Genomic DNA, 14,344 nt, shown 5'->3' with positions numbered 1-14,344 from the left:
AAAGTTTCCTCATTTCTTCCCTCCTCCACCAGGTACCCACCCCACTCTCCACCCCTTCCCCATCCCCCATTGTTCTCATCCATAGGTGCACGGTTTATGTTCAGTCTCTTCCTCCCTCCCTTTCCCCGATAGTAAATCCCTTTTCAGATAGTAAATCAGTTACTTAGCATTTTCTCATATCAATAATACCTCCACATGCCCAATGATACACTTCACACAAAAGACATTTCCAAATAGGTCAACCAGCCTCATCCAGGCCCCACCCAAGGCACTCACAGATCAACACCCCAGCGCTATACTAATTCAATACATCCAGATCTAAGCCTTCATCACTTGATTCAGCAGACCCTCAAGTTCCCGCAAAAGTTTCCAGCCATGTCTGAGAGACAGCCGTGGGGCAGGGGCAGGCAAGGAGCGAGCTGTTTCGGGCCTGGCTGCTCCGGGCCTGGCCTCTGTTGCTCTGGTTCGTTCCACAACCAGCTACTCCGGGTCTGGTCACCCCTGCTCCCGACCTAGTTGCTCTGGACTTGGCTGCTGCTGCTCCAGGCCTGGCTGCACCTGACCCGGCTGCTCTGGGCCCGGCTGCTCCGGGCCTGGCCGCTTCGGGCCTGGCCGCTCCCAGCCTGGCAGCCGCTGTTCCGGGCCTGGCCGCTCCCAGCCTGGCAGCCGCTGTTCCGGGCCTGGCCGCTCCCAGCCTGGCAGCCGCTGTTCCGGGCCTGACCGCACCCGACCCAGCTGCTCCAGGCCTGGCCGATCCCAGCCTGGCAGCTGCTGCTCCGGGCCTGGCCGCTCCCAGCCTGGCAGCTGCTCTGCAGGTCATTTTAAGCCACTATTTTTTTAAGCCACTTTTTGGTTCTATCCATAACATTTTATTTAGTGGATGGAATTTCTTGATCACCAAAAGAAATTTGACAGGTTAGAAAGTTGACAGCTTCATCTGGGTGGTAGCAGCCTCAAGTCTGGTAAACACACAGGAAAGAGACAACAGGGATGAGGGAGAGAGGAGTAAGGGGTGGCACTTGGTTAAAATCGGCAGGCAGCCACCAGGGGGCAGAGGGAGGAGGGGGTGAAGAACTAGGTCGGAGATGTATCCAAGTCGCATGGCAGGTTTTGGAGGGGCTGGGGCACCGTTCCAGTGCATTGACCGGACTGTAGAGCCTGGGAAGCTGAGCTATATACAAGGATCCAACTTAGAGACTGCAAAGCTGTCAGGGGTTTTCGGCTTCTGCCCCCATCGCTTTTGGCCCTGGGGAGAGGTGTGGTCAGGTCTTCACCCCAATTGAGTGCTGAGCTTGCTGTCCAAGAAGTCAGTTTCTTGGAGGGGGTGGTTGCAGTCTTGGGGACCTTGGGAAGTGCTGTGCTACCTGCTTCTAACCTTTTTGACCCTCTCCCTCAGCTTCCAAGTGGGTCCGGTGTTCGCAGGCCAGTAGAGATGGTTGAAGGTGGGGGCCTCAATGATGAGTGGGCTCATGGGAAGCGATGTGCTGTGGAGTTGGGTAGCTGAGGTTATGGAGTTCTTCTCACACATTGTAGGACACCTTACTGAGATTGTCTTCTGCTGTCGCTGAGGGAGCAGACAGGATGAAAGGGGCAGCTTAGGGGAGGCAGGAGCAGGACAATGTGGAGGGTCCTCAGGGTCAGCCGTGGTGCCGAAGGGGCTGGAGCTGGAAGGTGTGGCCTTTCTTCAGGCTCTGATGGGGCCTGGGGCTGGGGCTGGAGATTCCCCTCAGACCTGAGAGAGGGCTGTGCCAGAGAAAGCCCTGCCTGGAGGGATGGACTGGCCATGGGAGATTAGCAGTGAAATGCCTCCCACCCCACCCTCAGCACAAGGGCTCCAGCTTATTTTCCTATAAGAGTTACCTTCATCCTGAGGTCCCACCACAGCCTCAGACCTTAGCTTGGCAGCAAGCGAGCGAGCAGGACGGTGCTGGGGCCCATGGTTTTGGTGAGGGGGAGGCTTCAGGGCTGGGCCCGCAGCTGGAGCTCTCCGGAGGATGGGGACCTTTCCCCTTTGCCTGGTGGAGGGGCCCTGTGTCTTAGGGAGAGCTCTGGGTTTGGATGGCATGATCTGGGCTTGACTACGTCCAACTCCCTGCCACTTCTCCTCCCTAGACCTGTTTCTTATTTAGTTGAACTGAAGTCAGTCACAAGGGGTCTGAGGTCCTTGTTAGCCCTGCTCTGCCAAGCCCTTCCTTCTGATGGTGTCTGAGCTGTGCAGCAGTCCAGTGTGCAAACAGGAGGCATTACTTCCATTGGAAAGGAATGTGGGGAATGGATGGACGCAGAGAAGAGGTTTCCTGCAAAGGTTATGCAGCCAGTTAGCACAGAGCCATATGAATCCAGGGCTTTGGACGCCAACATCTGGATTTCCCCCCCTACCCCTCAGTGAGTCCAACCCACGCTGCATGAAGGAGGGGGAGACAGAGGGTCACCGGTCCCACTCTGCCAGCCTCTAGCAGGCTTTGCTCCTTCAGAAACACCAAGGGGGTCACTAGGCAGTCCTGCCTCCTCCCAGCGCCTGCCCATCCTGTCAGCCTGATTTCTGACTTTCTGATGCACAGCTCTTCCTATGCAGTGAACTCCTTTTTCTGCCTCCTCCCCCTGCCACAAGGAATCAGCCACTAGGTGACTCCCTGAGTCTAATCGGAGACCTTTCTTGCACTTTGGGCCTCTGATGTATGTAACCATCTGCTCCCTGCCCTCCCTCCCCTCTGCTCAGGAGGGGGTTTAGACCTACAGGCAGCAGGAAATGGAACCCCAGCTCTGTTGACTCAGCAACCATGTTTCTCCTTAAGCTGATTAGCACTGGAGTGGAAAGGAGGGGAATTCGCTTGTCATTGGAGCTGGCGCCTGCACCAGCTGGGGGAGCATGATGGTTGCAGCCCCTGGGCCTGGGAGACAGGCTGCAGGGACGGGCCTGGGGGATTCCTGTGCCTCTGGCAGGAAAAGGGGCCCTGATGGCACTGGCTGCCTTGAGCAGGCTGCACAGACGGGACCGCTGGAGTATCTGGGCCTGCGTGGCTTTGGGGCGAGTGGGGGGCAGTCTCTGTTCTGAGCCCTGAGGGCAATCCAGGGAATACAAAGAGCCCCCAGTATGAGACAAAAATAAGACCCAGGGCCAATGGTTCCAGGTGGTTGAAGCCCAGAATACGGGTATGCCCTGGGGCAGGAGGCTGCCCTGAAGTAGGTCTGGGCAGAGGATGCTTCACAAAAGGGACAGGGAAGGGAACTGGGTTCCAGCGGAGGCAGAAGCCGGTGGCCTTGGCCTTGGCCTTGCTTGGAAGACACAAAAGAGTCTTGGAGCTCACACACAGGCCGACAGTGCACTCTGCTTCCCAGTCTTGTGCTTGGCAGGGGTGAGGGAAGGAGGGGCAGGAGCTACCCTCAACCCCTTCCCTCCCTGCCCCTTTCTCTCCATCACAGCAGACAGAGCCGCCCTCTGGCCCTGGTTGCCTGCCCAGCCCCACCCAGTGAGGGAAGGTCTACTTTGCAGAGAAAGTTCGTGTCCCTCGTGCAGGTGTCTCTCAACACCCAGACCCCGCTCCCTCCCCCTGCAGTGGCAGGTCCATCACCTGCGCTTCCACTACAGGAGAGAGCCAGTGACTGAAGGAGCCTGGAGTACCTGGATCGCTTCGGGGGAGGTGGTGGGTGATGATTTATTAGCCAGACAAGAATCAACAAATAAGTCCTAACATCTGTTCTGGCCAAACCAACCCTCAGAAAGCAGCAGCATTGGACCAGGGCCCAGACCCAAAGGCTCAGAGGACCAAGGAAATCAGACTCCGCGAGGAGAGGCCAGGGCAGCGGGAGGCAGCAGGCCCTCCTAGCCCACATCCTCAGAGGAGCACCAGACACTGAGGACTCTGGGAGGGAGCCTGTGAGTGTCCCTAAGAGGAAGTGGGTTCCACGTCTGCTCCTCTGACTTCCGGGCTTCTCTGTGGGAGGCCCAGGCTTGTCAGGACAACAGGGCTACGCTGGGATCTGGAGGAAGGGAACCAGCACCCAGGACCCAGGACCCAATGCGGTGGAACCCAGGAAAGCCACCAGGTTTCCTAGCTGAGGAAATTTCTGACATTTCCTGTGAAGATGGTGGATGTGGGGTCAGAAACATAGCACTAAACCAGGGACTTAGGAGGCCTGGGTCCTAGTCCTTGACCTCAGCCAAGTCGCTCTCCCACTGGCTTTGTTTCCTTATCTGCACAGCAAGGGATTGGACTTGATCAATAAGGGCAAAAAGAGATGCTGCTCCTCTTCCTTCCCTCACCCACAGCAGACATCACTAATCAATCACCGTGCTCTTTTCTGCTGAGCTCAGAAATGACCTTAACATCCTTTCCTAGCCGAAACCGGTTTGGCTCAGTGGTAGAGCATCGGTCTGCGGACAGAAAGGTCCCGGGTTCAATTCCGGTCAAGGGCATGTACATTGGTTGCGGGCACATCCCCAATAGGGGGTGTGCAAGAGGCAGCTGGTCGATGTTTCTCTCTCATTGACGTTTCTAGCTCTCTATCTCTCTCTCTTCCTCCTCTCTGTAAAATATCAATAAAATATATTAAAAACAAAAAAACAACAAAAAAAATCCTTTCCTAGGCAGCGCCGTAGAGCCTTAGGCAGCACGGACCAATGGATGGGAGCTGGGATACGAGGTGACACAGTTTTGCCATCTTTGCAATAGATGCCAGCTGAGGTCCTTCCAGCGTTGGCCAATCACCTTGTGCCATCCACATCTCCTCAGAAGGGCGCCTGGGTGTGTGTGACGTTCTCCGGGCCTGATGCTCCAGGTTAGCCTCCCACTGGCTACTGAGGGGCCCTAGGGAGAGCCACGCCTTTCCTCTGTCCTGGATCTCCTGTGTAGGTTGTGAGGGAGGCTGTGTCCCCACGGAGGCGGCGGGTGGCGGGGCACGGGAGGGCCTTGTCCAGCCGCAGAGTTCTCAGAATGCAGCTGCTGGCCACCGGGATGCTGCAGAGAGAAGGACAATCTTAGGCCACACCCTCTACCCTCCGCCTTTTAGGCCTACCTGCAGCCTGACAGCCCGAGACATCTGGTCTGAACAGACACTGGCCTGCACAGAGGAGGGCTAAATCCCTCTTGTTCGTTCAGTGAACATGTCCTGAGCGCCTGCTCTGCTGGGCACCCTGCTCTGCAAACCGAGGAGTGAGTCCCAACCCCCGCCCTCAGGGGACTCACTCTGCTGGGCAGGGGCAGTGTCCCGCATGCTCAGTGGCGTGGCGCGTGAGTATAAAACAGTGGACACCGCTGTGGTCAGTCAGGGGAGTCTTTCCAGAGGAGGAGAAGGGCAAGCTAGCCTTGCAGGATGACCAGAAAGCTCCCAAGCAGCAGGAGGTGTACTTGCAGGAAGTTGGTATGGGCAGAGGGATTGGCGTGTGCAAACCCCAGGAGGCTCGAAACCACTTGGTGTACCCGGAGAAACATGACCAGCTCTGGGAGGGTGGGCGCTAAAGTTGAAGAGGGCACCTTCCCAAACTAGCTTTCAGGAAGTCCTTCCTGTGATCTCGCCTCTCCCTGCACCCCCATTTACCTGGCTTCCTGGGACAGGCCTGGACCGGCACTTCCGGAGGACCGAGTGCTGGAGGATGCCCCGTGGGCCCTCACCCCGTGACGGCACCCCCACCTCCACCTCCACCTCGGCGTAGATGTTGCTGGGGGCTTCCCCAGGGCTGCCCCGGCCCATGGCGTAGAAGGCTATGGGCTCATCAGGCTCCTGGTAGATGGGGTTGGAGGGTGTGGAGGGCAGGGCCCGGCCGGGTCGTGGCGCTGGGCTTGTGTAGGCTTCGGGGGACAGCAGAGGCTTGGCGGGGACGGGAGGCTTGGGCCTCGGTGGCGGCTGGGAGGGCTAGGAGAGAAAGGGATGCCAGGGAGGAGGGTAGGTCAGAGCAACCAGGTAGGGTCCCAGCACTAGCCAGAACCCAGCAGACCCTCCTCCTCCCAGCGGCCCCACTCCTCACTGGCCATGCCTCCTTTTAGTATCCTGGGTCCTCACCCCCCTCCTGCCCCGCCTCCTCCCAGGTCCTCCTGCCCAGTACCTCCTTCGGCTCGCTGCCCCCCTCTTTCTGGGGGAGGGCTCTGGGCTTCTCCTTTTTGAAGACGGGGCTGTATTGGGGGAGTGGGTCCTGGCTTTTGCTCCCAGCGTCCGATTCTTCAGTCCGGAGGGACAGTCCTGTTGGCTCCGGGGTCTGCAGGGGAAGGAGGCTTGAGGGACTGGGTGGAGCAGGGACAGCGGGTGGGGGTGGGTAGGTGACTCGGGAGGACAAAATGAACCAGTCCAGTGGAGGATGGGGTGAGGGACACAGAAATTTGGCCGGCTCTGGGCTCTCTGGGTGAAGCAGAGGGCGCAGAGATGGCAAGGAGACCAGGGGGAAGGAAGGTGGCTCTGGTCACAGGCGATCTCTAGCTTTAAACGCAATTTCACCTGGAACACGGGGCCAGGCTGGTCCCCATTCCTGCCTGTGGTTGTAAACATGCAACAAGGCTGGCCTAACATTTTTTGGGGCAAGATAGATCTTCAAGACGGTTGTGCTTAGGTTTCTTTCTGCAGGTGCCAGAGGAATATTTCTTGGCAATATCAGCTAGATATTCTAGGGCAGGGAGACGAGCCTTACAGCGGGGCACTCCCCTCCCTCAAGAGGCGTGCTTTCAGGTCAGCGTTTAGCCCTGGGGTCCCGGATGCTCCCAGGTGGCTCAGGCCAGGGGCTTGCCTTGTGCTCCTGCAACCCACCAGGTGCCCGTCTCCATCTGGAGGCATACGGGAGGGCGCTGCAGGCTTCATGGATCCAAACCAGAGTTCCTATTCCCTGTCTCCTCCTCCTCCTCTCTCGGCATTCCCTTTGTGAATAAAAGGTAGCACCTCCCCCTGCTGCCATAGCAGCACCTGAGGAGTCCACCCTGACCCCTCCCTCCCACATCTGATGGAACACAGCCCTGCTTCTTCCACAGCCTAAATACTTTCACATCTTCTCTCCCTGCCCACAGTCACCACACACAGCCCAGGCCTCTCCAGCCTCCCCTGTGTGATCCTGCCCTTCAGCCCCTCCTCCCCTCTGTGTGCATGAGCCTGCAGGAACTCTCCTGGCAACCCTTCGGGGGCAGCCCCATGATCAAGTCCAAACTCCAAAGAGCTTGAGTGACAAGACCCTTTGAGACCCCATCACAGAGGTTGGTCTCCGACAGTTCTGCCTTCTGCTCTGTCAGTTCCAGCTGGTTCCCTCACCTCCAGACTTCCCTACACCCCGTTCTCACTGCTCCAGAATCTTAGGTCTCCCCTACTCCTCACAAAATCCCACAAGAGTTGCCTATAGGCATAGTTCCCACTTTTAACAAAATATTTTTAAGAGAGAGAAAGAGAGAGAGAGATATCAATGTGAGAGCAAAACATTGATTGGCTGACTCATGCACACCCCTAAGGGGATCGAGCCCAAAACCCAGTCATGTGCCCTGACCAAGAATCGAACCAGCAATCTTGGAGAACATGAAATGACACCCAATCAACTGAGCCACACCGGCCAGTGACCCCACTTTTTTGTACTGATTCCAGTCAAGCTCCAAGGAACCATTCGTGCCCAGGTCCCCAATGACCTCTTGGCTAAATTCTATGGTCTGGACCCCTAGGCACTGCTCTTCCCTGACTTGCTTTTCTTTTGCTTGGCTTCCAGACCATCACACTCTCCTGGCTTTCTCCTCTCTGTCTGCTTCTCCTCAGTTTTCTTTGTAGGTTCTCTCTCATTTCTGCAAACTCTACATTGTGAAGACTTGGTAGTCCTTTCTTTTCCATCTGCACTCACTCCTGAGTGAGATTTCACCCCTCCTGAAGGCGTCAGAATCAATCCAGCTACATGCTGATGACTCTGAAATAGTTATCTCCGGTCCAGACCTCTACCCCAAACTCCTGACCTGTGTATTCCAACTGCCTACTTGACATCTCCACGTGGATATCGAATGGACATTTCAAACTGTACATATCAATACTGACCTGATCTAACTACCCCCGGACATGCCCCTCCTATAGCTTCCTCCTCTTGTGGCAGGATAGGAAGGAGCTAGGGAAATTCCTTGACAAGTGGAATAAGGGAAACTGAGACAAAATAATTAAACAAGGCCAAACAATTTGAGCAGTTTACAACAAGCTAGTGGATCATAAGGTTTTATCTTCCCTGACCAAGGACACTTAGGAGCAAATGGTTTACACCAGCCTCGATCTGGTCCTTCTTCAATAATGTTCATTAAAAGTAAAACTAACCCCTAACCCCTCTATCTGCACCTTCTGATGAATCAATATATTGAAGGACACACCTGAAAATCTAATGAATATTCTATTGAGACCCTCTCCTGAGACCTTCCCTAGGATTCCAACGAAAGATAAGAAGCCTCAAGACAAAGGGCTCACAGTGCTCAGCTGGTTTGGCTCAGTGGACAGAGCGTGGGCCTGCAGACCGAAGGGTCCTGGGTTCGATTCCAGTCAAGGGCACATATCTCGGTTGTAGGCTCGATCTCCTGCTGCATGTGGGAGGCAACTAATCAACGTGTCTCTCTCACCTCAATGTTTCTGTCTCTCCTCCCTTCCACTCTCTAAAAACCACTGGGGAAAAAATGTCCTCAGAGGAGGATCAACAACAACAACAAAATCATCACAAAGGGCTCCCAGTGAATTTTTGTTAGAGCATGCCTACACCTTGTTCTCCTTGTCCATCTCCTCACTAGAATGTGAGCTCCATGAAGGCAGAGACATTTTGGTCTGTTTGGTTTACTGTTATTTTCCCAGACCAATGCCTGGCACAGAGTGGTCCCTCAGAATTGCCCGAACTTCCTCAGGGAGGTAATCCCTGACGCAGCTCTCCTCTCTCATCACACCTTCACACTGGTTTCCCATTATTTGTCTCTTTGCTGCTGGTTAGTAAGCTTTGTGGGTTTGCAACCCATCTGTCTGTCCATGGTGCTAGTTCCAGAGCCTGCCAGCATCTGGTACATGCTGGGTACTCAGTAAATATATATATTTTTCAAATATAATATGTTTTCATTGATTTTTTAGAAAGAGAAGAAGGGAGAGGGATAGAGAGATAGAAAAAGTGATGAGAGAGAAACATTACCGATCGGCTGCTTCCTGCATGCCCCCTGCTAGGGATCAAGCCTGCAACCTGGGCATGTGCCCCTGACATTTTGGTTCCTGGATTGATGCTCAACCACGGAGCTACATCAGCCGGACAATAAATATCTTTTAATTAAAAAAAAAAAAAAGGAAAACAAATGATCTGCCTGACCGGTTGGCGCGGTTGGTTGGAGCATTGTCTGATGCACCAGGGTTTCGGGTTCGATCCCAGGTCAGGGCACGTACAGGAATCAACCAGTGAATGCACGAATGGGTGGCACAAAGAGTCGATCTCTCTCTCAAGTTAATAAATTAAAACAAAATAAAACCCACAATGACCCATGCGCCTGACCGGGTACTCCCAGGAGGTCATGTCTCTCTGAGGCTGGGCTGGTCTCTCAAGGATTCCCTCCCCAGCGTGCCTCTCTCCAAGGGCTTCCCTCGGAGAGAGATGGGGAGGATGAGAACTTGCCGGGTGAGAAGGGGCGCTGTCGGGGTGGGGGTGAGGGTCCAGGCGGAAGCAGGGGCCGTACCTGGCGGGCCAGGGGCTGGCTGAGCGTCTCCCCGTAGGGGCTGAGCGGGGACCCCGAGTAGTGGCGCAGCAGGTCCTGCAGCCGAGCGTGGGCGCTGTCCTCGCCCAGCACCACGTGGCGGCCGTCCCGGAGCTGGGCCAGCAGGAAGTGGCGGCAGCAGGTCCGGCTCCTGGAGGGCCCGGGGGGATCAGACCGGCTCCCAGCACCCCAACCCTCCCGGCCGGGCCCCCTGCACCTCAACCCTCCCAGCCGGCCGGCCGGGGTGTCCCACTCTCAGGGGCGGGATGGGGCGGGGCTGACGGAGGCGCCCAGCGAAGAGCCCCTCACACCTCCGCCCCCGGCCCCGCCCTCTGATTGGCCCGCTCGCGAAGCCCACTTCCGGTCGGGCGGCCCGCCCACCTGTAGGTCAGCACGAAGGTCACGGCGCTCTCGCTGAAGCGCACCAGGTAGCGCCCCTGCGGCTCGGCCTCCAGCAGCCTCTCGGCCTCTCTGAGGGGACGGAGAGGAGACAGGACGGGCGCTGACTCTCCCAGCCGCCACCCTGGTTCCCGGGCTCTCAGGGGGACCCCACCCCAGAGCAGGTGAACTGAGGTGGCCAGAGCAGGCGGGGTGGGAGGGAGAGGATGCGGGGCAGGGCCCGGGCGTGGACGGGACCCAGAGGGCCCACCCGGGGCGACGCCCGGCCTGAGGGCCGCTGGCTGTGGGCTGGCGGGCTGGGAGGAGTGGCCGTGGGTGGGGTGGTGGAGCCGGGAGTGAGGTGACAAAAGTCAAGCTGACAGAAGTGAAGCTGAGAGATGGCGGAGGAGGTGGGAACTGCGAGGGAGGCCAGAAAGAGGAGAGGGCTGGGCGAGCGCCTGGGAGACAGGTAGAAACCATGAGGCTTAGAGGCCTTAGATACAGGAGGATAATTGAGTCTAGAGAGGGGAAACCGAGGCACGGAGGGGATTGGACTGGAGCCTCTCCAACCATCTCCAGGAGGGATGCCTTGGGGGGTGGCCTGGACGGGTAGCCCCAATCTACGCGCGCCTGACTGGCTGGCTGCGGCCCCAGGCCTGGCCCCTGCCCGCCTCTGGGCCCGTTTCCTCTCGGTGACTCACCTCCGAGTGATGAAGCCGTGGAACCAAGGCGGGGCGGCCCCGTGCTGCAGGAGCCCCTGGGCCTGGGTCTTCTGGAACCACGCCCGGGTCTCGGCCTGCAGGGCCTGGCCTCCTTCCTTAGGCACCTCCTCGGCCTTTCCCATGTCCTCGGGACTGGAGGCGGCCCCCGGGGCCTGGGGAGATGCCTGGTTAGGGGAGGCGTTCAGGGAGGGAAAGCCGCCATGATTAGTGGGCCCTCTCTGGACTCCAGGCCAGCGGCCACCTTCTCATCCTCATCCCCAGTCCCTCCGGGGCGCGGGAGGACGTCCCAGCCCCCAGCCCAGTTGCCCAGAAAGACCTTCCCAAGGGGTAACTCAACCCCGTCTCCAGCTCCAGTTGTTCTGGTTTCTGGGAAATTTCTTCCTACTTCCCTCTGGGCCTTTAAGCCAGTAGCAACAAGCTGTTAAGTTCTGCCTAAACGGGGTGAGGTCTTCCAGGTGGACAGGAAGCCATGCCCTGGCCTGGAGGATGAAGCCCCAGAGGCCAGGATAAGGGAGAGCTGGCCCTACAGCAGGAGGGACTGAGCAGGTGGGCGGGGAGGATCTTCCACCCACTGGGTAGGCTGGAAGGACTGAGGTGGGGGGGTGCCAGGCCAACAGAAGCCGCGGACCCAGACGCCATTGCCTGCTTCCAGGGCTGGGTACACTCCCTGTGCCCTGGTCACCGGGGACTCCGCTGAGCCTCCGGGGGACAGAGGAGCAGGTCAGCACAGGGAGGAGGGATTCCCATCTCCTCTTCCTCTCTGTGCGCCCGTGCCCTGCAGGCAGCCCCAGCCCGCTCCTGCCTTCTCCCATGGCCTTTGTCCGTCTGTGTGTCCTCACCCGCGGAGGCTTGAGAGTGGGCGTAGGAGCGGTACCCCAGGTTCCCACTCACCACGGCGTGGACATCTGGGGCTCTGGGGCTGACCAGGGCCTCTTCAGCCCGCGGGGCCTGGAGTCTGGTCTCCTTAAGCAAGCCCTGGCAGCTTTTTCGAGTCAAGTCCAAGGGCTGGAAGGTGGTGAAGGTCGGAGTGGGGGGTTTGTAACTTCCTGTTGGCACAAAGAGGACAGCGGGGCTCTCAGTGAGGGACTGCCTCTCTCTGCTGCCCACCCCTTCCCCAGGCTTAGAGGTCCCTCTGCCCGGGGACCTGGAGGCCAGGGACAGTCATGACAGCGGGAGAAATGCAGGCAGGACAGTGGGGGCGTGGGGAGAAGGGGAGTTTATCAGGGAAGAGGAGTGTGGAGCCAGTGAGGCGAGGAGGGGCTGAGCAGCAGAGGGGCTGGCTGGGGAAACAGCACCAGGAACAAAGGTGGATGTCAGCTGGTCTTCTGGCGGCCTGGACGTCAGCCCCACAGTTAGGGAGCTGAGGCAGATCACTTTATTTAAAAAAATATATATATTTTTTATTGATTTCAGAGAGGAAGGGAGAGGGAGAGAGAGTAGAAACATCAATGATGAGAGAGAATCATCCATTGGCTGTCTCCTGAAGGCCCCATCCAGGGATCGAGCCAGCAACCTGGGCCTGTGCCCTGACTGGGAATTGAACTGGGACCTCCTGGTTCATAGGTCAATGCTCAACCACTGAGCCACACTGGCCAGGCTCGGCAGATCTCTTTAGTGCAGCCCCTCTTCTGGCCTAGGGTCTCCTGGCTTCTCCCTTCTCTCCTCCCTCCTCCCTAAGAAGCATACAGCAGACCCTGCCACCTTTGTTCTCGGGGCTGAGGGCACCTGCAGTCAGTCCCAGAGAAGGAGAAAGGGGTGTGGGGTCCCTGCCAGCTCTGGCTTGGGGTGGGGTTCTGGCCCAAGAGAGAGCAGGTGTAGGGGTCTCGTTGTCCCCTCCCACCCCCATTTAAGCACCACACTTACCTTGGGGGCTTATCTGGGCCAGGGGGAGCTCCATGGGGGTGGCCTGAGAAGGAGCCCAGGAGCCGGGTGTGTGTCTGCTCTCAAAAGGTGTGCATCCTCAGCAACTCTTCTCTCTCCCCTGCCCCCGGCAGGAAATGTCGCTCTACCCACAACCCTAGCCCTAGCAGAGGACCCACGTCATGGAAAGCCATAGACAGTTGTCCCGCCCCCGGAAGTCAGGCAGCTGAAGGTGGTGGTGGTGGGACGGTGGGTGTTGGTGTCAGTCACACTGTGTCTACGGTGTTAGGCAGTCCACACTGCTACCTGACCTCCACCCCCCCCCCCCCCCCCCCCCCCCCCCTTATTCTTTCTTTACTCCCTCACTCCAGACTGGGACTTCCCTTTCTCTCTCTGTCTCTGTCTCAGCTTCTGCTCTGAGCAGTGGCAGTGGGGATATCAACCTTAGAAAGATAAGCCCTAGAAGGTGCTCATGCTTCGTACTCCCTGGAGATTTAGACTCAGAAGTATATTCTTAGGACACTCGAGGAGGGGAGCAGGCAGGGGTACAACAGGAAGGATGTAGGTCAGACTTATGGAAGGACGTTTTGAGGTTTTACGAAATCTTTGAGTCAAAGGGTAGGGAGGAGGGGCCTGGCGGGTTGAGGCAAACCAGGCAATCCTGGAGGAAGGAGGGAGGATTCCCTCCAGCTAGGCAGACTGTCGTTAATAGTAACACCACTAGCATTGTTAGTAACGAACTTCAATGCTGGTGTCTCGCTGTGGGCTTGTGTCTCCTGCTGTACTAGAGGATCAATCCCATTTTTCTCTCACAAATGAGAAGGAGATGGGGAACATTATCCCCATTTTCCAGAAGGGAAAACTGGAGCTCAGGGAAGTGCCTTAGCCAGGGTTTTCCAGTGTCTCTGAAGCTGGTGACAGAGTTGGAACAGAATCTAGATCTCTTCCTAATCTCACTGTGACTTAGGCCAGCTGTCCTTGGCCGTGTGCCAGGCACTGTTCTTGGTGCAAAGAACCCAGAGAGAAAAAGGATCGTGTTTCAAGATGTCAGGTGGCATGACTCTGTAGATAGAAAACCCTAAAGACCACCAAAAGACTATTAGAAACAATAAACAAATGTAGTAAATTTGCAGGATACAAAATTAATGTACAAAAATTCACTGCTTTCATATATACAAACAAGTTTCTAAGACTTCAAAAATGAATGAAAAAATACTTGCTTTTGCAATTGCAACCAAAAGAGTAACAAAGGATGTGAAGGACCTATATACTGAAAATGACAAAGCATTACTAAAAGGGATTGAAAAGACATAATGAAATTGAAAGCTATTCCATGTTCATAGATTGGAAGAATCAACATAGTTAAAATGGCCACCCCACCAGTGAGCCACTGGTTGAGAGTTGACCTATGAACCAGGAGGTCAGGGTTCAATTCCTGGTCAGAGCACATGCCCAGGTTGCAAGTTCCATTCCCAGTAGGGGGTGTGCAGGAAGCAGCCGATTATTATTTTTCTCTCATCATTGATTTTTTCTCTCTCTCTCCCTCTCTCTGAAAGCAATAAAAACATATTTAAAAAATAATATGGCCATGTTACCCAAAGAAATAGACAGATTTAATAAATCATCAAAATTCCAATGTCATTCTTATTGTTGTTAATCCTCACTCAAAGATATTTTCCCATTGATTTTTAGGGAGAGTGGAAGAGAGAGGGAAAGAAAGAGCGAAACATCGAT

General features: G+C 56.3%; 1 protein-coding gene across 1 annotated transcript; it reads right to left on the bottom strand.

Moving 5' to 3' along the window:
* Nucleotides 1-3,587: 3,587 nt before the first annotated feature.
* SH2D2A (SH2 domain containing 2A) lies at nt 3,588-12,755 on the bottom strand. Its single transcript, XM_036442597.2, is given in 10 exon segments — nt 3,588-4,328; nt 4,577-4,844; nt 4,847-4,958; nt 5,539-5,853; nt 6,044-6,193; nt 9,633-9,801; nt 10,032-10,121; nt 10,730-10,914; nt 11,642-11,796; nt 12,614-12,755. Coding segments are annotated over 9 exon segments (1,470 nt in total). The 5' UTR covers nt 12,648-12,755; the 3' UTR covers nt 3,588-4,328; nt 4,577-4,584.
* Between the last annotated feature and the right edge of the window lie 1,589 nt (nt 12,756-14,344).

The sequence above is a fragment of the Pipistrellus kuhlii genome, unplaced genomic scaffold, assembly GCF_014108245.1.
Source record: "Pipistrellus kuhlii isolate mPipKuh1 unplaced genomic scaffold, mPipKuh1.p scaffold_m20_p_18, whole genome shotgun sequence".
Taxonomy (NCBI): domain Eukaryota; kingdom Metazoa; phylum Chordata; class Mammalia; order Chiroptera; family Vespertilionidae; genus Pipistrellus; species Pipistrellus kuhlii.
This window is presented reverse-complemented; position numbering and strand designations above follow the sequence as displayed.